Raw genomic sequence first — 24506 nt, forward strand, 5'->3', positions numbered from 1 at the left:
CCAGATAAAGAGCCAAGGATGACCTCAGAAAACCAATCCACTAATTCCACCAAATCACTAGCTTCTTTCCTTACCTTTCCAAAAAAAGTTTGTCTTTCAACAAAACTCTAGAATCCACGAGCCATTATTATTGCTTCTTGCAAGGGATGATACCAGCCCACACAGATCTCTCCATTCTATGACTTTTATTTTTCTTATTATGTTAATTGCATTGTTTTGTTCTCTAATTTTCTTGAGTGTACATGAGAGACAGATGAGATACTGTAGAGAAAAAAACACACTAACTTTGGAGAAAGAAGACCTGAGCTCATGTCCTTGCTCTGCTATTTATTACCTATGAACTTAAGTAAGCCCATTAACCTACATGAGAATCAACTTCTCTATATGTACTACAAGGATGAGTGCCATGAGGATCAAATGAAACAATAAAGCCAAAGACCTTTGTAAACTATATAAAGAGAAGTATTTGTTATTGTAATAACTAGTATTCCCACACAGGCATGTTTCCTACCTTCACAAAAGTAATTTTTTGTTTGTTCATTTTATTGAGATATAATTGACATGTAATATTATATAGTTTAAGTGATGCTTTGATACACTTGTATATTGCAAAATGATTAACACAGTAGCATTAGGTAACACCTCTAACATGTCACATAATTATCATTTCTTTTTCTGTAGTGAGAGTAATAAAGATCTAGTCTCTTAGCAACTCTGAAGTTTATAATTCGACATTATTGTCTATAATCACTATGCTTATGCTATGCTAAGCTCCCCAGGACTTATGTACCAAGTTTCAAGTTACCTTAAAGGACATCTCCCCAATTCCCGCTTCTAACTACATTCTACTCTGCTCTGTTTTGCTTTTTAACAACTTCGAATCTTCTCTGGCATCTAGCAGAAATATAGTTAGGTGCTCTATAAAAACTTATTGACTGATAAGAAGACTCTTTTGGCACATGATAATTTAAGGATAAGTCTGATGTTTGCACATATTATAGTATGAGCTCAGGTACCATCCTACATAAAAATATAAATGTAGGATAAATGTCTGCTATTATAGATAAGTCTATGAATATTCATATACTCCATAAACGTTAACGATGAATTTTAAAATTTGAAAACATACTATAGTGTAAAAGGAACTTCTAGAACAATGAGCTCTTTATGCTTATATGCAAGTTCCCAGAGCCTAGTTTTGGTGAAGACTGTGGCTAACCAGTTGTCAAGTGGACTGAATGATACTAAGTTCTCCAAATGCCTAAGACCTATTACATTTAGAAAATGTAAACGAGAGCCACAAAATCATCACTAACTTTATTACAAGCTGGCAAAGGATTACTCTGATACAAATCTCAGAAACTACAACCACCAGGTGGTAGCTATTGTGTCTTGTGAAGGTGAGCAAAGAAAAGCAAGTGAAAGAAAGAAAATGGCAGCACCGGAGAAGCCGTAACGTTTATGAGGAATAATCACTGACCCCAAAGAGAAGAATCATGGTTCTCAAGAAGCGTATTTCAACTAAACGGAAACGTTCAAAAGTTGAAAGGAAACTGTAAGATTTAAGATGACTCAGATCCATGAGAAGCTATGACACAGGGAGAGTTAAAAGCTGTATCAGATGAACTTAAAGAAAGCCAAAGAGAAAACAGTTACGTAGAGAAATGGAACATGTCACTTACTTTAACAGGTATCAGTTATTATTGCTTTTCTTGTATTTCAGGAGAAGGTGGTAAAATGAAGGCTAACAGCATTGGGAAAAGAAGGGTTATAGCATTTACTGCATCCTTCCTTATGCTAGACACCTTACTAGGTGATGTGTATTGCTTTTTTTAATTTTGACGATAAACCCTATGAAGAAAATATTTCAGTCTCCATTTTACAGATATTAAAACTAAGCTTCAGAGAGGTCACATGGCCCCAAATCTGTCTAAATTCAGAGAAATACAATCTTTATATCAGTGTTACTGAAAGTACCTTTAAACAATTAAATATTAGAGAATTTCCTTTGGGAGAGGGTTCTAATTAGGTTGGAGTCAGACTAGCTCTTCATGAATCAAGAGAAACCTGTAAACCGAGTACCTGACAGGCAGGCTTCTCTCAAGAAAAGTCCTGGTTGAAGCAGCCAGTTGGAACTAGACAGAACCCAGGGTGATGAAATAGTCATTAGAGGCAGGGATCGAACGGGCAACAACTCCAGGCTGAATGTGAGGTCCAAGGAATACAGTGTTGAATGATGAAAGTGGCTCTCAAGAGAGGACCAAAATCCACAACTTGAAAGAAGAAGCTACATTAACAGCAGCCAACAAGAGTTGCCAAAAGGTATTAAGGAATAGACATTTTGAAAGTGGACAATAAACTATCGAGAATGAAGAATCGTATGCCCTGAACAAAACACTAGGAAAGAATGTTCCTAGTGACAACACCTGCTGATGTTTTACCTGCTTCTGCCCCAAACGATTTCTGTTTTCATTTATAAATCAAGGAGAAGCATCAATAAGTAATATCCAGCTTACATGGCATGAAGACAAAGAGACCATTAACAGTTTTAGCAAGTTCACCGTTTTGTTAGCGAAAGAAGTAGAAAGTGTAACAGGCATCAAGTCCCTGCAGACTACAAAGATCAAAATAGCAATTCTTAATTCCCAATTAAACCATTTTGAAGAAAAAAATAGCCAAATAGGAATGAAAATTGACAAGTTCAAAAAAAAAGGGAGAGAAACAGCATAATGCCAAATGAAAGTACTATTATGTAAAACACTGTACAAGTTTGATTATGTTATTTAAAAATATGCAGTCAGTGAGAGAAAAGTGGTGGAAAAAGAAGAATTTTAAATGTACAAAACAGAACAGCCCTGTGAGGTAGCAATTATCTCTATAGCTGACAACTAACAAATGCCAAGTATAGGACTTTTCTTCAAAAAGTGAGATTTGGGAAATTTTTAAAAAGTCTTTAATGTTCTCATACATTAAAAGTTCGACAAAAGAAGTCTCATCAATGTATCCTAAATTATCTAGACTAACAGGATACACAATGCCATCAGTCACAAATAACTGTTCGAGACCAAAACAAATGGTTAGCAAGGAACACCTTATAAATAATCTATCTCTGACCGCCACAGAATCTCCAGTACTGCCTGCTTTTCTTCATGGCCTTCATCACATCTGACATCTCATAAACTTTACTTGCTTGCTTGTATATTTGTAAGTGCAGTGTGAGCTCTAGAGTGTAAGTGCAATGAGGGGAGAGATTTTATTTTGTTTATTTTCAATCCCCAGGGTCTAGAAAAATGCCTGGCTCATAGTAGGCAGTTAATTGTTAAATGAAAGAATAAATGTATGTCGAGGTGTGTTAGCCATGAGCACAACTCAAAGATAAGCTTAAGTAAGGGCCGCATCTTCTGGAAAGTATTTTAGAGTACCCAAAGCACAAAAGTGAGAACTAAAATGTATAAAACAAAAACAAACAAAAAGAAATGGATGGCTATTTATGAGCACTGTCAAGAGTTCAGCAGAAAAATCCAATCCATTCATTGGCTAAATGTGAGGAGAAGATATGTTACGATTTCTATCTGTTTTTTGTCACACTAGATTTTTCAATATTTGAAAGCTCTACTACTACAAAAGAGTAAGATGCAAAATCCATTTTGGTATAATCTGCAAAAGCTCTCATGAGAAGTTTAGATGAGTACAAGTCCATCTGAGCCACGGATGGACTGCAATTATATCACAGGGGAGAAGCCTGATCTATAGATTACAGAGACTAAAATTTTGCCAGAGGAGGAGGAAAAAGTACATTGCTACTTTTAATAGGAAATGCATGACCTAGGAATGCAAAAAAGAAAGCTTTTGCTTGGAACAAGTGAAGTGGCTAAGTGTGTGACTTTGGTTGAGTCACACGGTGACCTAATATTTCTGCTTATGAGTCTACTAATCTGGTTGGCAAAGTAACATTTCATTTAGATGAGGTGCTGTGTTTCTGTCACTAAACTGGAGCAGATCAGTTACAATTAGATTGATTACATATTCTAGGTATAAAAAATAATTTATTATTATTACTCAGTCTAGATAAGTACATTTATATTGAAGAGTAGTCACTTGCCAATTTGGTCAGTCACATTCCATTAGTAAGTTAATGCATCAGGGCTATGTTTCCCCACTATTGTGACTTTAGTTATCTAAAGTTCAGGCTCTGCTCTTGGATTATAATATGCATCGGTTTGTGAAAATGAGAACACAAATTGAACCTTCATAGACAACTATAAAATTTATGCCAAATGAAAAATTAAAACCAAATGCACTTTCTGACCAGTACCAACTACATAAACAATTCTTATCAAGTAAACAATTAATGAAAAGAAAATCTTTTCTTCTCCTCAAAGATCAACATCTCACAATTCTATTGATAGAAAGTCTTGGAGATGGGCAAGAAGTTCAGGACATGAGGCCATCTGTATCAGGTACAGAGGCTTAGTTCATGCTGCCCAGTGGTGAATCCAAAGCTTTGAAATTGGGAGTGCTTTTGCCAAGCCTAGGTAACCCACCCCATATAAAACACCTAAATGTCTACCCAGAGACATAAGAATGCACCAACATTCTTAACAGGACCAAGAGGGTCTGGCATGGTCTACCTCCTCATCTTGCAGCAAATCTTCCCTAGATCTCTATCCTTCAGCAGGTTTTTCGGCTGCTGGATCACAACTGGATTCCTCCTATAAGCCCCCAACATACGCCGTTTCCGCTGTCCACGATGTTCTCCCTCCGGTCCCCTTCCCCAGTTAACACTAAGAATTTTCCTAGAAGCAACTCATTCTGTCATACGCTCTCACAGCATCACAGAAACCTCCTTTCTATCACTTGCCTCATGGGCATTTGCTTTGATTTATGAGATGTCTGGGTGAGTATCATTCTCTCCCACTAGATAGTAAGTTCTATGAGGATGGCATTTTTTTTTTTTTTGGTCCCTCAATGTATCCCAGTGCTCAGTGCAACCCTGGGTATATATAGTAAGTTCTTCAGCGTTTTGGAAAAAAGGATAGAAGACATGAATGAATGAAAAGTTTAACTCGCGTTGTCAGAGTCTGGCATGGAGTGGAAAGAAGTTCAACTTTTAAGGACAAGATCATATGGCAGACAGAAAACACCAAGGAAAATCATCAAGGAAGAAAACTAACTAGAGTACAGGTAGTTAAAACCAAAACAAATTTATCACTTATCTTTCTCAGTGCCTAATGTAGACACTAAGCATTTGTTAAATACTTAAATGAATGAATGTATGAATATAAGGGGCATAAGCAATCAATCAAGATTTCTCTTTCTGTATTTGCTACTTCTGCCTGTATATGTTTCCCAATACTATTTAGCTTATGGTAGCTTCTTCTTTCTTTTCTCACATTTTAAATATTTTGCTTTCTACCTTTCTCCTCACTGTGCTAATTATTTTATTTGGTTTTGGCTATTTATCATGTTGGGGATAACAATTTGTTTCAATCAGAATTATCTGTCACATGTAAAATCTCGCACTCTTCATGCCAACTCATTTTCTTGTTTTCTCTCTGGTGAAAAGTAACTTACAACTTTTCCGAGACATTTTCTCAGAATAATATGTTTGTTACATTACATATATGTATGTGTGTGTGTGTGTGTGTGTGTGTACAAAATTTTGAATGAGGGCTCACTTGGCATTTGCATCACTCTGTCAGAAAGCAGGCCAGCCAGAATAAAACTATGAGGACACTCTAGTTCTTACCGAGACACTGCCCATTCCAGCCTCGGAACCCTTCTGTGCAGGGAACACACTGGTAAGACCCAGGAGAATTCACACACTGCTCATCTGGACAAGTGCTTGGAGTCAAACATTCATCGACATCTGTAAAGTCAAAAAGCTAGGTCACGGACATTTTATCAAGATACTCAAGCTAAAACTTACTTTTCTGATAAAAGGGGAGAAATGCTTGTTATATCTGGTGGGGAAAACAACAACTGGCTAAGTGACACACTGGGTCTGCACGCAAACACACAGCCAACACGCATGGTCAGGTACAGAGTGACTGAAATACATCCACGCGTTCCAAGGAAGAACCTGACCCCAGTTCTCCAAGTGGCAGGGCCACATCTCTCCACTCTGGGAGATGGCAACTTCTCCGGGGCCACATTATGGACACCAAACCTTTCAAGTATTAGCACAGCTTGCCAGAAATAAATACAAGAAATGGGGAGCAGAGGGAGGAAGCCATACATCCACCTGGCTAGAGGCTGTCTCTATACACACTTGATACTCTAGGGAAAGGCGCACTTCGGCTTCATGGGTTCAAAAAACATCCTCGGTTTGAGTAATTTAAAAATTTTCGTATGATAGGAATTTCTTGGAGGTGGAAAAAAGAACATTAGGAGAAAATGAACTCATCACCTACTTCCAAGATTTTCCAGAAAACCTGGTGATATGATCTGATCATACGGTAATATTTTCTGGTAAAAATACACCTTACTTTTCACATTCATAGCTAACCGAAGTTATTAATCACTGTTCTTTTCAATGTGAGGGGGAAAAAAAACTGCCTGAAATATGGTTGGGATTATGGCAGAGATAACTATCCAAATAGCTTCAGATATTTTTAAGAATGGTGAAACTACAAATGGGGGAGGGGAAGTTGGATATAAGAGATGATTCAACAGTTGAAAATGAGTGGTAACAACTTGGGTACCAGCCCCATTTGAAATAAGTGTTTTTCTGGACTTGAATTTCAAATTCAAGTGAGTGGGATTGATGTCTAAGTGTCCCAATATAAAAAGCATGTAGGACCTCTAATCATCCTTCAAATATAAACAGACTTTTTGGGACATAAGCTGAAAAGCGAAAGAAATATTTGCTGGATACATTAAACATGCATGAACATTTGATGTCTACATTCTTGTAAATTCTCAAAAATCGCCTCCCATTATAGATCACTAGATATGTGTGAAAAGATGCTTAAGGTAAAAAAGTTGAAGATGATATTAATAGAATGAACACCAGATCAGCATTGTAATTTTTTTCCTATCAGTGAAAATTTCTTGCCAGTAGACAATGACACACAATGTTTTTTTTGTGTTTTTTTTTAGGTCAGATGTTCTGGGACTTCTTGTTCTACAAAAAGGATGATGCTTGCCAGTTTCATTTTCCAAACAGCATTACATTATTCTCTGGATTGAATTTTTTTTTTTTTTAATAGAACAACAACTGCTAAGTCAGAGAAGGTCACTGCGATAGGCTAGTGTGATAAACAAGGTGCAATGCTGAACAACACAAGACAGCACCCCTGCTGCCCTCATCTCCGTTTGCTTGTTCCTTCATCTGCAAATCGGGGTCTACCTGCCTGGTAATATCTTAACAGAATAAAGTAAGGATGCATGAGATAATGTCTGTAAACCACAATAGACTCCTTGGAGACTGGCGTTGTTTGAAAGCAACTTTGTTAGTGACAGCTGAGAAAACCTTCAGTGAGCCAGAAGCCCAGGGACCTTTGGTTCTGGTCCATGACGAAATTAGAAAATAGCCACATTATTTGGCTACTTCTCCTCAAGCCTTTTCAGAGAAATAGAATTATATATGATCTACTCAGGGAAACCTTGTAATATTTGTTAAATAATTTGCATGCATTGAATATTATTGAATAGTATCCTGTTTTCCATTTACTTATATAATTTTCAAATTCTACTCCTTTCCACTTTCCATCCCTATGCTATGGTTATTAGTAAAATATCTTATCTTCCCATCCTGAGACTGTAGATAGAACTTAAGGATCAGTATGTGACCTCTTTTGGGGGATATTGCTTTGCATATACATGCTTGTCAGATAAACCCACACCCTCTCTCTCTCTCCTTTTTGAAAAAACACTCCCACAACTATAGATGTACTGAGAAGACCTATACAAAAACAAAACGAGTCACAGAAGGGGCAGGTTTAAAGAAATGAGCACTTCTTGAGATCTAATAAGGTGACAGGCATCATACAAGATACTGCTAACACCTTTATTTTCACTACAACCTTGAAAGTTAACTTCCTGGTTCCCATTCTACAGATGAAGAACTAAGTTTCAAAGGGGATAAGTAACTGTGGGGTTGTGAGCTGATGCCACAGTTCCTGTTCTCTCCTGTTTCTATGCTGCCTCTCTAGAGCAGAGGGAGAAGTCCCTGTAAGAGGAGAGTGGGGACACTTCACACCTGCACTGCACCATGGCCCTTGGCCGTCACGGCAGAGTTCACAGCTCCATTCTGATCCGAGCTGATCAGAGATCCAGTAACATAAACCACTCTCACTTCTCTCCAGATTAGAACGAAAGGAGCCAAAGACAGCAGGAGAGGCAGGTGCAGGCTGCCAAAAAATGTCTAATTAGCTCTCCCTCCAGGCCTGGGTCATTAGAACTGTGAAGAAACCAACATGCAGAAGCCAAGGGACGATGAGAGCAGCCTGCCCAAACCAGTGTTCCCTCACTCTTGAAGCCCAGCCGTATCAGAAAAGAGGCTGATCTTTAGGTAGCCAGGCAGGGAACCCCACAGAACCAACACAGCCCCACATCTAGGCTCCTAAAAACTTGCTCAGAGACCCCTGCTCCTCTGCCCTCATGTTTCCATGGCAGGGTTTAAACAGAAGTTCAAATGTACTTTTCTTGTTTTATAATGCCTGTCTGGTTTTGGTATCGGGGTAACACTCATTTTTTCATGAAAATAATTATGAACTACCCCGGTGGTTTCAAAAAGAACCTCTGTGTGATCTGAAGACAAACATGAAAATACTAAATGGTTAATCATTTTGGTCATGCTATAAAAACTTTTCAAAACATTTTTATAATGAGAGCAAACTCATTGTTGGGGTCAATAATGAAGAAATTTTATCTAGCCCAGTTGGAATCTGACCTGGAGTTGGTCAGACAGTGCTCCCATCGAGAGTCTGCAAGCAAGTCCCAGAACATATGCAAAAGAAGTTGAGACAAAGGAATGTAACAAGGCAAAAAGGTCAAAAACGAAAAATCAACAGTGGTTACACCTGCACCGTGTCCCCAGATGAATGATCCAGATGCTGGATGCTGTAATTAAGTCTGAGTTTGTATTAATGCTGCAATTGTTCTAAAGTGATTTCACCTGAAGTACTAGGGCAGGAAGACACTGAAGTGAATAAGAACATGAAGATGGAAAATCATCCATACAGAGCCCCTGAAGTGTGAAGAGGCTGTGAATCTAGAAGGTGGAAAGAGCCTGCATGAGTGGCTCTCACACACAGATTGGTAGAGGAAAGTTAAGCACCAGGCTAGAGGCCTATCAGCGGCAGCTCCTCCACCCAGCCCTACATTTCAGTCATGTTCACCCAGCACTTAGAAGCGGGTACAGTCCCTCAGTTCTCTCTGCACACTCACCCTCACAATGTCCTTCCGGGGTCATGCGGTACCCACTGTCGCAATATTTGCACTGGAAGGCCCCCACGGTATTGATGCAGTGTCCTTCCCCACACACATCTGGCCTCAGGCACTCGTCAACATCTACACAAAACAGAAAACATTGCTGAGTTTTACTTCCCAAAATATAATTACAAACTTCTCCCATCTCCCAGGTTAGTTTGAATTTAAGAATGAAGTAACTGATTGCTACTACTATTGTCTCTTCGATTCATTTGACATGTTTCCAAATTGAGTGGTTTTGACTTATGTGGGATCCAAAAAAACACATTTAACACTTGTGGCCTTTGTACATTCTTGACGCTCTTTCATTCAAAAGTGGAGGGAAAAAAATATATTTTTACATCTTTCAATACCTAGCAGATTACTATGTCATAACAGATGTATAATAAAAAAAATTCTGGGTTGTCTGAATAAGCACGGCACTGATGGGATCTTAGGGGAGGTAAAAACCCAGATCAGGGAATTTATGCATTAGGAAGAATACTGCCATTACCTATGCAGTTAGTACCCTCCTCACTGGCCATAAATCCTGCTGGGCAAATACACAAGAAACTTCCCTCAGTATTTTCACAGCGTCCCTGGGAGCAGAGGTGTTGGACCTGAGTGCATTCATCAATGTCTGTTAACAAAATTACGGATAAAAGGATTAGTGTACTGTAGCATGAAATTCTCAGTCTCCCTGTTCATGAAATACCAGCATACTACTCCGTGTCCCACACACCTTTCTTTGTAGCTAAGGAAAACAGTAAAAGGAGGCATGATTGTTCTCCTCGAATACCTGAAAGGCCATTACTGGGAAGAGAGGATATGCATTGCATGTTGTCTCAAAAGCTAAAACTACAACCATGACATGGTGTTTCAAAGAGATATATAGTTCAGGTCAACACAGAAGGACCTGCCTGATAACTGGAGTCATCTAAGCACTGCAATTTGCTGTGCAAATCCCAGGCCGGCACATCAGGGACACTCAAAAGTGTCATAAGAGGGTGGAGCTAGACTAGGTCATCATGGTTACCCTTTTCAACTTTATACTTTAGGGTTCTACTAATACATACAATGTATGCTAATGAAAGAGAAATAGCCATATTATGAACAGGTGGAATACTCCTTGCTCTCTACATATGCATCCAAAACCCAATAGCAAAAGTCATACATCTTGTTTAATGACATTCAGCATATTAAAGAAGTATTATTTAGCTATACTCCTTTGTTGCTTTATATTCACCTTATAAACTTTACTTTCTAAAAAAAAATAATTTAGTGTTAATACATTAAAATGATTTACCTAATACCATTACACCTCTTTCTCGGATACATTTTCCCAAAGACACACAGAGAAGATCCTTTATAATTTCATTATGAGCTTTTTGTGTCAGCATATATTGATTCTCAATTGAGAAATCTCTACCAGAAATTGGATTTTATGCACTTAGATGAATATAATTCTTTACTGCAGTACATAGTCATATTAATTTGGTTTTGCTAAATATATGTTTATAGGTACCTATTTCTAGAGCTCTTATTTTATATTTGTTATCTTTTTATATTTGTTACCTGAAAAACTTTTGAAAATTATTCACCTTTATGTAATTGTATCGTACTTGGCAAGGTAGTAGGCAATATTGAACCAAGAGATTAAGAGAATCCCAAGAATTTAGCAAACCTTTTTTTAAACCCCTTAGCTTGGGGATAAAAATTTTTAAATATTAAATACAATAACATTCTCCCATGATCATTTTGGGAAAAAAATGTTCTTAATGTGCAAATATTTGATATTTAATAAATTCATGTATCGAAAGTGTCTCTTACCAACACATTTCCTCTGTTGCTCACTGAACTTATAGCCCTCGTAGCATATACAGGTATACCTCACCGGCAGGTTAATGCAGTGTCCTGCTCCACAGATGTCAGGGTTCACAGTACATTCATTGATTTCTTTAAAAATAAATAAATGTAGGGAAAAAAAAACCAGATATAAATATAAAGATTTCACTGCTACTTATAAACCATTTTGTGTTTCCTGATTAGTTTATTGCCAGGTAAAGACAAAAGGTGATCCCTAAAATGAAGTATAAATTCATTTGATTACTTTATAATTATTGCGTTAGGCCCACCCAACATCATGAATAATTCCTAATGAAACAACTTTTAAGATGAACTGGAGTGGGTGGAAACTCAGAGGCCATATTTGAAGTTGTAAGATAATCGATTCTTCCTAACTTCCAAGATGGCCTACCATTTGAGTTTCTATTCACCCTAGTTCATATTAGATGACAGACTTTGAATCTTCATGAGTTTTGTCCTGATAAGAAATATATGGTAACTTTCTATTCATTATCAGGTCAAATTCAAATTCCAACAACCAAGCCCAATCTACTTCAAAATTTCTTATTAATTCCGAAGAAAGATCTACCACTAGTAATCATAGCAAAACTTCTCTTAATTTGCCAATTCCGACATGAGCATATTTTATTTATACTCATAAAGTAGAATCTGCTTCTCGATCTTCTCTATTAAATTCCTCCCTTACTCTTCGAATTCCGACTTGAGACCTGCTTCTTCTGTAAAGCCTGAGAAGAAAAGACTAGCTCCGAGTCCTCCCTCTAGTCATAGACACGCTCTGTCACAGAGGCAGGGTCGTAGGAGTTGATGGTGGTTTAAGTTCCAGACAAAGGAGCTTAATCACTAAAAAGACCTGAAGACTCAAAGGTGGCCCTCTGCGATGAATCACTCCCTAAAATAGTCTGTTTTCAATGACCTTTCTAAGGAAGTATAATGGTATAGTAGTGGTAGGGTAGTGGTCTTGGAGACAGCACAGGTACAAATTTTGCTGTCTTTTCTCAGCTGTCTTCCAGGGCAAGTTACCCGAACATTCTACGCCTTACTTTTCTGCATGTGTAAAATGGAAATAATCAAAGCATCAACATCAGACCATAAGGTTCAAAGAAGATAACTTAAAAATGCATGTGGACCAAAGCCTGGCACATTATATGTACTCAATAAAAGCTAACCATTCTTATCATTATTTTACTGTTGTTCCTGATGAAGTCGTTTGAGAATATACAACAAAGAGACAGCACATTTATAACAATAGCTATTATCTTCATTGTCATCACAGAGTAAACAATGCTTAGAACACATGCTGTTATGGAAGAGCCCAGTATAAAAAGATGGGAGACTGGAGCATGACAAGCTAAAGTGCAGCCTTGTTGAGGGGTCTGTGATTTGCATAAGAAGAAAAACAGGTGTGCTACTGTCACCAACAACCCACCATGCTTACTGTAGAGAAAGGATGTGAAAAACAGTATCTTAACAAAGATTCACTATGGAAATGACCTAAATTGGGGCTGAGGTTGCTCTCCAAAACCCAAACCACATTCTTCATTTTTCAAGTGTTATTTACTATGCTGCGACTTTAAGACAATGATGCAAGTCACTTGAAAAGTTGCTAGACATTTACAAATTACTGATAGCTTTAATGAGTCTGTAATGCTAATTCACTTTCAGAAAAATAGATTTGTTTATACTCAGTATAATATAAAATTTTGTAAAAATAATTCAAAAGGTTAAAACATTGGGTGAATAATATGATTGTTATTAAAAATCTGCGGTTTTCATGAAATGCTTGATCGGTACTCACTGCCCTAACCCTCACACTAATTTGTTGATTACCAAATATTTGTCACTTTTCAAGCATATTAGAATGGAATTTTTACATGTCTGAACAAAAGTCTTCGAAAATATTTGATGCTTAATTCAAATAGATATATTCCTATGCTGGAGTTCGCCAACGTGTTTAAATAGTTTCTTCTTAGGTCACCCGTAAGGTAGAATTCTTAAGAATTATAACTCCTTAGTCTTAGAAAACAGAATAATAATGGCCTTTCCTTCCAATCTAATATCTCACATAGAAACTATGAGGCATGTCTGAGGATATTTAGCAGGTTACCTCAGATTAGTAAGTATATCAAGATGCAGCCTGACAATGGTGATCCCAGTTGGCAGGACACTAGCATGTGTATGAAAACGTTAATATGACACCACTTGAGGGTACTAAGAGATACATCAAAGGAGTGAAGGGATATCTACTGAAATATTCTTGATTTCTACACTGTTTGTCCCATTTTTTACCTGTGATTAGTTAATGTTACTTTCAGTTACATTAATCAGTTGACCTCAGAGATCCTTTTCATCTGCATGCTGGGCAGAAATCTACCCTTCTAGGTGGAAAAAAGAGTCATAACACCTCCAAAACACCTCTGTCTGCTTTCTCTTCACAAGTCATCAGAAAGTTACTCAACACCATGTTTTTAAGGTAAAAATAAATTACTAGTACTCACATCTTAAAACTTTTATAACATGTCTCCTACCACCTCTTCCCATGCTTTCCCTCCTTTTCTATTAGGTTTTCATTCTCCAGCATGTATTATTACACAGAAAGGCAAGTACTGAGGGTATTGTCTTGAAGAAGAATAGGGAAACTTTCTGTTATTTCTTATGTTTTTTAAGGAAAAGACATTTGCCTTTTGAAAGCTCTTTTGAAAGGTCATTAATACATAGGTATGTGAACCTGTTCCCAGAGAATGGTTTAGTTTATGTCAAAACATCCATTTCTTTGTCGAGCAGATTATGTCGACATAGCCCTGGAAACATGGCAAAGCCACACAGGAAGCACTAATTACTGGTCTCTAGGGTACTCTAGATCATGGAAATGTTTCTTCTTCTTTAGCATGTTTGGTTTCCCAGAGAGATCAGCCAGAGACTGCTCTCACTGGACTCTTCCATGTATTCTTCGTAACGCCCATCACCAGCCCCGGGGTTCTCAGAACTATATGTATCCCCGAAAACAACTTCACCTTCACTGGGTCAAGGGCTTTATTCGGTTTCTTTCACTAGAGTCCACTAGAATTTGGAAAAAGAGATATGACCAAAAGGTCAATGAAAAACCCAACCCAACACTCTATCCCAACAACAAGGCCAATGGTAGATTTAAGATTTTGGTATCTCTATTATATTTTCTAGAATTAAATGAAAAAGAAAGCTTTTGGCAAAATACAAAAATGACTATGCTGACCTTTAGATTTTTTTCCTTCATCAAGTGATTACTCAAAATAAATAAATAGGTAGAACCTGGAAATATTAAAGCATGATAATTTTACATAAAAAAGTTCATTTTCCATCAGCATACATAGTTTATTGACTGGTAACATGCTTCAGGGACAAAAGTTTCTTTAAGGTATCAATTCTGAGTTCTGGAAAAGATCTGATGAGCAAACAGCTTTTATAATTTGGGGGCTATGATAATTCCAAAGGTTTCCGCAAAGCAGTCATGGAAGTCAAGGAATAATTTCTGGCTCATTTAAAAGGGCTGTGGAGAGAGTTTGGGAAGAACAGGAGGAAGCATCAAATGTTAACTCATGGAAAGGTTTACAAAATGCCCTGGCTTCCTAACTGCCCCACAATGAGCATAAATTGTCCCACAACAATGGAAACAGATGTTTCCACTTTGCATATATTTGCCAGAGAAATAAAGGTTTCATTTTCTATCCTTGAGTTGTTAAGACACTATGCTAAATCAAGAATTTATATGCTGAAATGTATAATTTATTTGGAACCAGCATGCCAATAATGTTGCAAGCCACCAACTCAGCTGTTAAGAGTGGAAAATATCACACTTATTTCCTGCAAATATGTGGCTCACTTTATAATTATTACATGTCAAAGGGTGCCTGACAAAATTTGAGAAGGCTACTTCCAATCTCACCATCATAAAGATATCATCACTAAGCAATGTGGAACTGATTTTATTTATTTTAGATTCCTTATTATTCTATCCTTTTCTTCAACTTATGGGAGAAACTAACAATGACAAATAACCTCTATGTTTTAGGAGGAAAAAAATCACTGAATAATTCCTAAGAGAACTAGTCATATTACTCCCTTAATCTATATGTTTGGCTCTCCTATCAAATCAATGGGAACATCTATATTTTGATTTAAATTAAATTTGATACAAAATAGTCTTCTTGATCTAGTGTGGATTACTGATTATGGTGTAGCTCCAAAGTTGCAAACTATTTTAATTCGAAGACTACTTATAATATTCTCCCCGTGGACTGTTTCAGAAAGAATTCTTTTACTATTGGAAAGGGGAGCACCTACAAATGCTGCATGAAAATGAAATTTCAATGTTAACTTCTTTCCTGGAAAGAAATATTTGTGCTTCAAAAATGTGATAGCAGATGTTGGCCCTGCCTTTCTGCCAAATTCAAATTAAACTCTTTTAACAACTTCATATAGCACAGCTACTTTCATTTTTTTCAATCAGCTCTACAGTTCAGCTGAATCTAAGGAATTTCAATTTGTTATTCCTCATACAGCTGCATCTAAATGACAAAACCGCATTCATCTAGCCAAACAACCTCTACAAAGCTAGTTTGAAAGAGGCCTGTACACTGAAGTCAGCCATCATTAAAAAGGCACAAGACCAAAGTGTATTTTCACACTGGAAAATAAAATATATATATATATATATATATACACACACACACACACACACACACACACATATGTACTAGTGAATTACATTGTCAAACTGCAATTTTTTTTTAACATCGAGGCTAACAATGAAAAATCCTTGCTGACCAAGACAGTGTATTCCATGTTTGTATGTCTTGCAGGGCATAGCAGAGTGTTTTACAGATGTATTTAATAAAGTAGGTAGACACATAAATGACTTCAGAATGGGGAATAACTTTTAGCCATACTGTTAAAAAAATCACAATCATTTCATTGTATCACCTCAGAAATACTTAGAAAAGCTAACATTTTATCACTTTACTCCATATTCATAGTAAGACCAGAGAGAAGTTGCCATACAATAACTGTGGCGAGGGCATGGCTCTGGGTGCAGGTTCACCTTGAAGGTATGCCAAGACTAGGTGAGAAGGCACAGGTAAGTCCAAGATGTGACACTGTACTGCTTAGTCAAGTGCCTTTCACCTTGGGACAGAGGTGTTTTTAAAAAACACTTCGCAGTCTGCACTCTCAAGTCAAACATCTGAGAGAACTTACATCCACATTTTCGAGAAAATGGCTGAAAGTTTTGGATTTTTTTAACATAAAAATTGCATATATTTTATATAATTGTATAAACATACAATTATACACAACTGAATATATGTATACAACTTTATTTTTTTAATATATAAAATTATGTATTTAAGGTGTACAACTCGATGTTTTATGTATACATTGTGAAATAATCCCCACAATCCAGCTAATTAACATAACTATCAAGCACATTTCTATTTGAAAAATTATGCACGTCATGTTTCTGAGAAAAGAATATTTTAAGGAAGGCTGAAAACTCCTCTATTAGCTTCTTCTGTTATATCCCGCCAACCTCATCCTGAACTTAAGTTGATATAATGCATCTGAGTAATTTTTTTCTCACTATAAAAATATTTACCCATTGTAGAATATGTGGCAAATAAAAAAATTCTACAACACCCTCAAACTTCTTGGATCCTACTACAAAAAAATAATCACTGCTAATGTCTGGTGTATTTTTTTTCCGGCGTCCTCAGTGCATGGTCTTTCTTATATAACTGGTATAATACTCTATATTCTTTATTTTTTATGTACTTCATCTCGTATTTAACAATATTTTGGGACCATTTTTTGACAGATTTCAATAAAATTCTTCAAAAATATTATATTTGAAGCCAGCAAAATGATCCAATGTATAGGTGTAACATAATTATCTATTTCCCTATAGCTGAATATTTAGATTATTTCTACTTTTTCTATTATACATGGTGCTGTGGTAAGTATCCATTTACATAAACTATTATCAGTGTCTTTGGGGACACTATTTTCTTACACTAGATATCTTAGTATTGGAATACTGAGTCAAAAATTCTGGACATTTTTAAAGTTCTTGATATATATTGCCAGTTTGCACTTTCTAGAAAAGTTGAACCAGTTTATATTCTTTTCAGCAATGTGTGACTCAGTTTTACTCTGTGAGAATTAAATCCTAATTTTATAGGAATAAAGAATTATTCTAATTTGCATTTCTTTGATTACTAGTTGAAATTTCCTATTATATGTTTCTTGGTATTTTTTTCTTCTATCAATTATCTCATCATATTATTCTCCTTTTTTTCTACTGGTATTTTTATTGCTGATTTATAAGAGCTTGCTGTACATTAAGGTTATTAACTTTTAGGCTGCTGATTTGTTTCAAATTATGATACATTTTTACAATTTGTCACTAATGATTAATATGTTTGTTATAATGAATTTCAAAATATACAAACATATTGAAGGACACAGAGATTACCCATAATTCTATTAATCAGCAATGGTCGAACACTCTTATGAACTTCCTTTCTGTCTCTGTTTGTAAACATTTAAAAAATAAAACTGGAATCATTATATTGTGTTCTCTATAATTTAAAATTATGCCATAAGCATCTCCTTGTGACATTATTCTTTTAAAACATTACTTTCATAGATATGTGATATTTCACTGTATATGTACCATAATTTATTTAAACCTATTCCTCCATTTAACAGTACTTAGATTATTCCCAAATATTTGCTATTACGACTAACTCTGCCATGAGCAATCTTATACACTGAATACAATTTCATACTACATTTAAAATGAAGTGCATACCCATGTCCTCTCCACAAGCTATATAACATAAATACCACGCCTACCTGTTACTTGAGTAGGTGCAATTACTTGGCTGGCACTTGATGTAGAAGCTTCAGGAGCTACTTCCACAGGCACAGGAGGTGATGTTTTTTCAATCACTACTATACAAGGAAGAAGCGGGTAGAAAGAAAATGAAAGCCTGTTATGTACATTGAGATCCCATTTCAAAATGCAAGCATAATTTAGTCTTAATAACATACCACAGCAGTTCTCGGATATGAAGAACTATTAAAGGTTCCTAAAGCTCATGGCATCAAGCTACAGCCCCAGTTTCAAAATTTAGCAAGAATATCTCTGAGTAATTCAGAAACCAAGAGAAATGATCCCTCATCAAATGATGACCGTCAACAATGTTCTAACAATACACTACTCCTGACCATAGAAAATAGTGAAAAATTCATCTTTTACCATTATAATACTTATATATCATACTAACATCATATAAATATATTAACATACTTAATATATATAATACTTAATATATATATACTTAATAAATATATTAACATACTTAAGGGTATAATTCTAATCATTTCTTTAAGTGTATAATTCTAAACATTTCTTCAACTTTAAAATCAAAGGCACAAAAATATTCTTATCTTCCTCTTCTCTGGAGACTATTCTTACGAACAGCAGAGACCAACAAAGGCTACCTGGAAACTGTGGATGCAGATGAATAGTCGAAATGCCTGGAGAGAGCTGGGGTTGACCAGGCTCAACTTTGATTTTCTCTTGATCCAATGAAGGTATTTCCTGGATGGTTGTATTAAAAAGACAAAAAGAGAACTGAAAGTAGGAATTATTTTTAGTTTTCACACATAACTTTTATTTAATTCTACTCTTAGGCAATGAATATCACAAGGCATTAGACAGAAACCTATGAAATTTTGTAATTTTTTTAAAAAAAATGTGCTATTGCTATGCCACTACTATGGCAGACCCTTGAGTTTTTCCTGCAGTGCTGATCCATACACACACCCTCACCTGTTTCCTGAGGGCCTGCAGTGGAAGGTCCCTTCGGATGGTTTAAACAAATGCTGTGGCTCCTGTCCCCTGGACCACAAGCAAAGAAACGGACTGGCACCCATGACCCAGCTTCTAGTTACAGCTCCTGAGGGCTCATGAAGACTGAACAATCAGGCCAGTTAAGGATCTGACCTCACCCACACCAGTGCGGGGCCAGAGTGCTCATATCAACACTTCTTTGAAGGTATTCATCAAGTTACTTGGTCACTGTGACCCTACGTACACCCTCTCTTGCTTTAATTACTGTCATCTTCCAAAAATCTTACTCCCCTGGCTTCCATTTCCTTTTTACCCTGTCTCCTAATTTGAACTGTTACCTTTTCTTCTTTACATTACCTATTTAAGATGACCTCAATCAGTTTGGATGGTACCCCACTCCCTGCAGCCAGCCCATAGTCAAGGCCAGTTAGAAGACCATTCATCCATTTCTGCAGCTTACAGACAGAACTTCCCCCTATGGCCTGGGGCAGCAAACTCCCTAATCAACTCCACTTCTTCACTTGACAAGTAGGGTCCAGCTGAGGAGCAGAATACTTCCCCACCAATTACAGCTACAATCTGGTAATCCAAGTCTTCCTAAATTTCTCATTCTAACCAAAGAGAATGCGCCCCTGACCGACCTCTTGCTGTCTTCTCCCACTGCACCTTCGCACATACAATTTCCTACCCCTGGACCACTCTGTTTTCTCTTTATCTATCTTTAATAATCATGAGGCCTCTGCAAAGACTGGCTACATTTTTTCCCACTGCTTCCTCTCCAAATAAACTGCAGTAAAAGTATCCAAGAAAATTTTTAGGCCCTCTTTCAGATTCTTAATGAGAGTTACCATAAACTCAATCATGAAAACTGAGATAAAATGAGGCTATCAGGGAGCTGGCCAGCCCACTCACACGCTGAATGATTCCTCCCACATATCAGCCAGAACTGAATTCAAAATCAACAAAACTGCAAACCACTGTACATCACTGAACGTTAGGATGCTAAGAGCAGCAAAAGTTCATGTAAAGTATCTGTTGCACTTCTTTTAAGATTAATATAACATAAAAGTCTTCCTTGCTGGGTGCTATCACTCTAAAATCTTACTTCCTTTTTTTTTCGGGATTCTTTCAACATGTATAATATTTATGTTATTCTATCCCATATCCAAAAGCTAAAGATTTTTAAAAAACTATTTATAATAATTTATAAAGGACATGCCCCATCTAAATTCAAATACTTACTGCATTCTTGTCAGCTGAATGAATGACACATAAATGTATAAACATTTAATAATTACCTAATGTTCATCTTATTAAAGAATCAAAGCAAGATTCAGATAAGGAACAATATTACATAAACAGGACTTAGATCCAGAAAATTCATTTCCTACTAATAAATCTCACAAGTCATAGTTCCCTTTTATGCCAAAAACCAAAAGATTGATAAAAATTTCTCTAAAATTTCTAAGCAATATTGTAATATTGATTGTAACTTCCAAGGGTAAGTTCTGTTTTTATTCTAATTTAATTCAAACATACATGTTAAATTTTAGTTGAATTAAGAAGTACATCACTCAGTGTATATGCACCATAAGAATACACAATTATCTAAACAGGTCGGAACCTTTCTTTCCATAAATGATCCAGGCCAAAAGTTAATTCTTCGAATTGTGTTTTAACCCCTGATTCCTATTAGTGCCATCATTTTCTTCTCCCTGGAATTTAAGTTCCATGAGAACAAGGAGTTTTGTCTGATTTATTCTCTATTGTTTTCCTACCATTCAGAATACTGCCAGTCATATAGTAGGTGCTCACTAAATATTTCTCGGATGAATGAATAAATGCTGAATTTCCTTAAATCAAATGATGAATAGACATGTTATGGTATTTAAGTCTTAAGAACTGCACATATATTTTAAAAGAAAATCATTTGAAGTTAAAAAAAGACTTGCAAGTAATGAATAAATTACCTTCTCAGGGGGTGCAGTTGCCACTAAAACCAGAAAAGAAAGAAGGATATTAGTGTAATTTTAAACATCTGCAATATTTCAATTTTTAAAATGCAAAAAAGTCCAGTATCTCTCCAAAAGGATTAAGAATCAAACTAAGTCAAATGCAGAATTATGGTCATCTACTATTTTGGAAACTTTTACACATGACTGACAGGAAAAAACTATATGTTCTGTGTCATTCCACAATTATAGGAGATCAAGTAGCAGATGTAATGAAGTTCTTTCCATGTGTCTCTTTCACTAAGAAAGTTAAAGGAGGCAATAGTTTCTGGTACATATTTATGCCTAATCTCAATTTTGTAGAACTCCCTGTATCTTAGAAAACAAACGTATCATTAATTGGTCACATACTTAACATAATACATAATGTTTGAAATGCTTTCTGATGTCAATGTTAAAAAAGAATGCCACTATTTCAAAAACAGATAAGAATGAGTGCATCCTTGATGAATACTAATTTTTAACAAAGCCCTGTGAGAATTTTCAGAAAGATATGTTAATGAAATTATGCAAAAAATGACAAGCCAATAAGATCCAATGAGAGGTTAGCATCAATACGGTGAACAAACCAGATATTACACTGTCATAAACATTACTGTAGGGCGGTAGTGGTTATGCCTTTGTATTCTGAAAAACTCGCTTTCATTAACCAGTTCTTATTCTCAGTCCTCTAGCCTCAGGTGAACATTCACTGAAAGTTTTCTCATGAGTCAATGTCTCCATAAACAGTAGTATACCAGTTTGGGAGATGAATTAACTCCTAAAAGCAATCAGGTACCAGATTGCTACCATTGCTGCAATAAAATTCGACTACCCTTCCATCCTTCCTAACCCACCACCCAGCAATTCTTAAGGCAGAATCTGGACCAGAGCCAATTTTCTCCTGCTTACACAAAGGATTAGTAGTTGCAAACATCTGGCCATGACACTCCAAGTCTATAGCAGCTAACTGGCCAACACTGACAATTCTAGGTGAGGTCCTACCTGCTCTACCTAATCAAAGAAGCAAAGCAAGTGCAAGGATGGAATAATATAGATGAGAACACACAAAGGTTCAGAGTCCTGAAAAAAGACACCTCAACCAGGAAGGAGGCTTTGCCAAGCTCTCAACTCTGCACTAAACCTGGGCTTCTTCTCTCCTTATAAAACCCATAAATAGGCACTTTGAATTCTGACCTAAGAATTAAGTGTGAAAAGCCAACAAGAGTTTTATTAGAGCCAATATATACTCCATACAAACCTAAGATTTCTGTTCTTTCTATCTGGGGTGAGAATTTTTGTGGTAACGAAGATATTCAAAGCATTAGATATGCTAGTTTACATAAAGAGGCAGAGATGGAGATAATCCCTCTTTCTGAATGCCAGAGAGATAGTCAAATTTAATAGCTTTTAGTCTCCTTCTGGTATATGAAACCTAAACCACTTCCTTGAAAAAATGTCCTTGGTCCCATCATGTATTCTTTGTATGACATCTGGCAAGTCAGGTTTCCTCTCTAGGTCTCAGGTTTCTCAAATATACATCAAAAGACTACACAAAGTGACCTCTAAGGTCAATTGACCCCATTTTGCTCCATTTTGCCTCCCATTACCCCTGACTGCCCGTCAGACTCTATTTCATGGAAGCTCAGTTGATACTTTAAGTCTCTGGATTCCACTTTATAAAGTAAATAAACATTTATTAAATGGCCCTCCAGACACACATGAATTCGGGTTCTTCCTTGAAGGATCTAAATCACTCTCCAGGAATAGACAGCAAGAAAAAGAGGCACCAAACAGCAAGACTACCTCCTGAGATTATCACAGAATACTGTTACTTGTTAGGTCCATATTACTTTAGAGCAATAGTTCTCCATCAGGGGTAATTTTAGCCCCCAGGCAACATTTGGCAATGTTTGGATGCCTTTCTGGTCGCAACAACTGGAAAGGAAAAAGTCCTACTAGCATCTAGAGATTAGAGGCCAAGGATATTGCTAAACATCCTACAAGACACAGAGCAGCCCCCCACATCAAAGAACTATCCACCCCAAAATATAAATAGTGCCAAGGCTGAAAACTCCTGTTCTAAAAGGGTAATAATAGGGAAACCAAAGCAAAGACACACAAGACAGATGTCTAGGTCCATGATCCATTTCCACTCTCACCTTCTGGCTCCGCCATTCCTGGCCCGTGTTCCCGGGAGATGGTCAGGGCCTCCACTGGCTCTTCCTTGGCTGGGAGAGGTGGAGGATGAGTACTTTTAGCAACAGGTTGAGTGTTCTTTGGCTTGACAAATACAGGTCCTTTACCTACATGGTGATGGATTGGCCTGCGTCTATGAACGCCAGAAACCGTATAACCCATTCCACCAGGACAGATTTCCTTAAAAGCAGCTAGATTTGGGATGGGAAAATATTCCTTTTAAAAATCTAAAAGTGCAAACTTATACAGAGGAAAATATCATGATGAGTATCTCTTAATAAATCATCACTAATATAGTTACATTTAAAATCTTCAAAAATTGATGCAAAATGCTTGAATTTCTGTTAAACTTTCATATTTACAGAAAAAAAATCCAACCTTTTCTTTTACTAAACATTTTTCCATCTGTTAATTCCTTAGCCTAAATAATTAGCATTATATATATAGCATATATAAGAGCATATATTTTATATCATCTTATATGTATTAGCAATGAATTAGAATATATATATTTTATATTTAATATTATATGTCACTATATATTACACATATAAATATATGTAATATATTATATTTTTATGTACAGAAGATACTATATATTACATATATATATCTTGTGGGTGCATGTATGTGTGTAGTATCAGCAAAAATCAGACTATTTCCCTCCTGCCTTGGTATAATTTCATTAGTCATTAACAATAAACTCAGTAATATCTAAGTCGGATGACTGGCAAGAAGGTTAAAAAAATCAAAAGAAATCACTATTTAGGGAAATGAGACGCTGAAATCTTCATAATTTGCTTCCAGTTTGAAGAACCCAAAGGAGTCAGCCAGAATGGAATGTATTAACTGATAAAGACAGGTTGGTTAAGAATGGTTGAAAAAGGGTTGTGTTTTTGGAGAGTCTCAGGATAGTGAAAAGGAGTCCAGCGAAGTTAAGACATGCTAAAGAGATGATGGATAGAAATCAAGATTTTTTTAAAAAAAGACATGTCACATTAGAATGTACTTATTTTATAGGGAAGGGATGACAAGTGGGCTGAAGCCTGACCATGACCAGTTGGTTTAATTATCCAGAGGACAGGAGCAAGTCTGTGCCCTGGAACTGCTATCCTAGCCAGGAAAGTGGTTTTGTACAGTTTGAAAAA

At 36.4% G+C, this 24506-nt stretch overlaps 1 protein-coding gene across 1 annotated transcript in view; it reads right to left on the minus strand.

Moving 5' to 3' along the window:
* Positions 1–24506, minus strand: part of LTBP1 (latent transforming growth factor beta binding protein 1) — a 345549-nt gene that overhangs the window by 88595 nt on the left and 232448 nt on the right. Inside the window, 8 exon segments of the mRNA XM_039887438.1 lie at positions 5750–5869; positions 9394–9516; positions 9929–10054; positions 11245–11370; positions 18166–18264; positions 18817–18916; positions 21139–21161; positions 23322–23549. Of these exon segments, the coding sequence (XP_039743372.1) occupies positions 5750–5869; positions 9394–9516; positions 9929–10054; positions 11245–11370; positions 18166–18264; positions 18817–18916; positions 21139–21161; positions 23322–23549 (945 nt within the window).

The sequence above is a fragment of the Pteropus medius genome, unplaced genomic scaffold (genome assembly GCF_902729225.1).
Source record: "Pteropus medius unplaced genomic scaffold, Ma_sr-lr_union100, whole genome shotgun sequence".
Classification (NCBI taxonomy): domain Eukaryota; kingdom Metazoa; phylum Chordata; class Mammalia; order Chiroptera; family Pteropodidae; genus Pteropus; species Pteropus medius.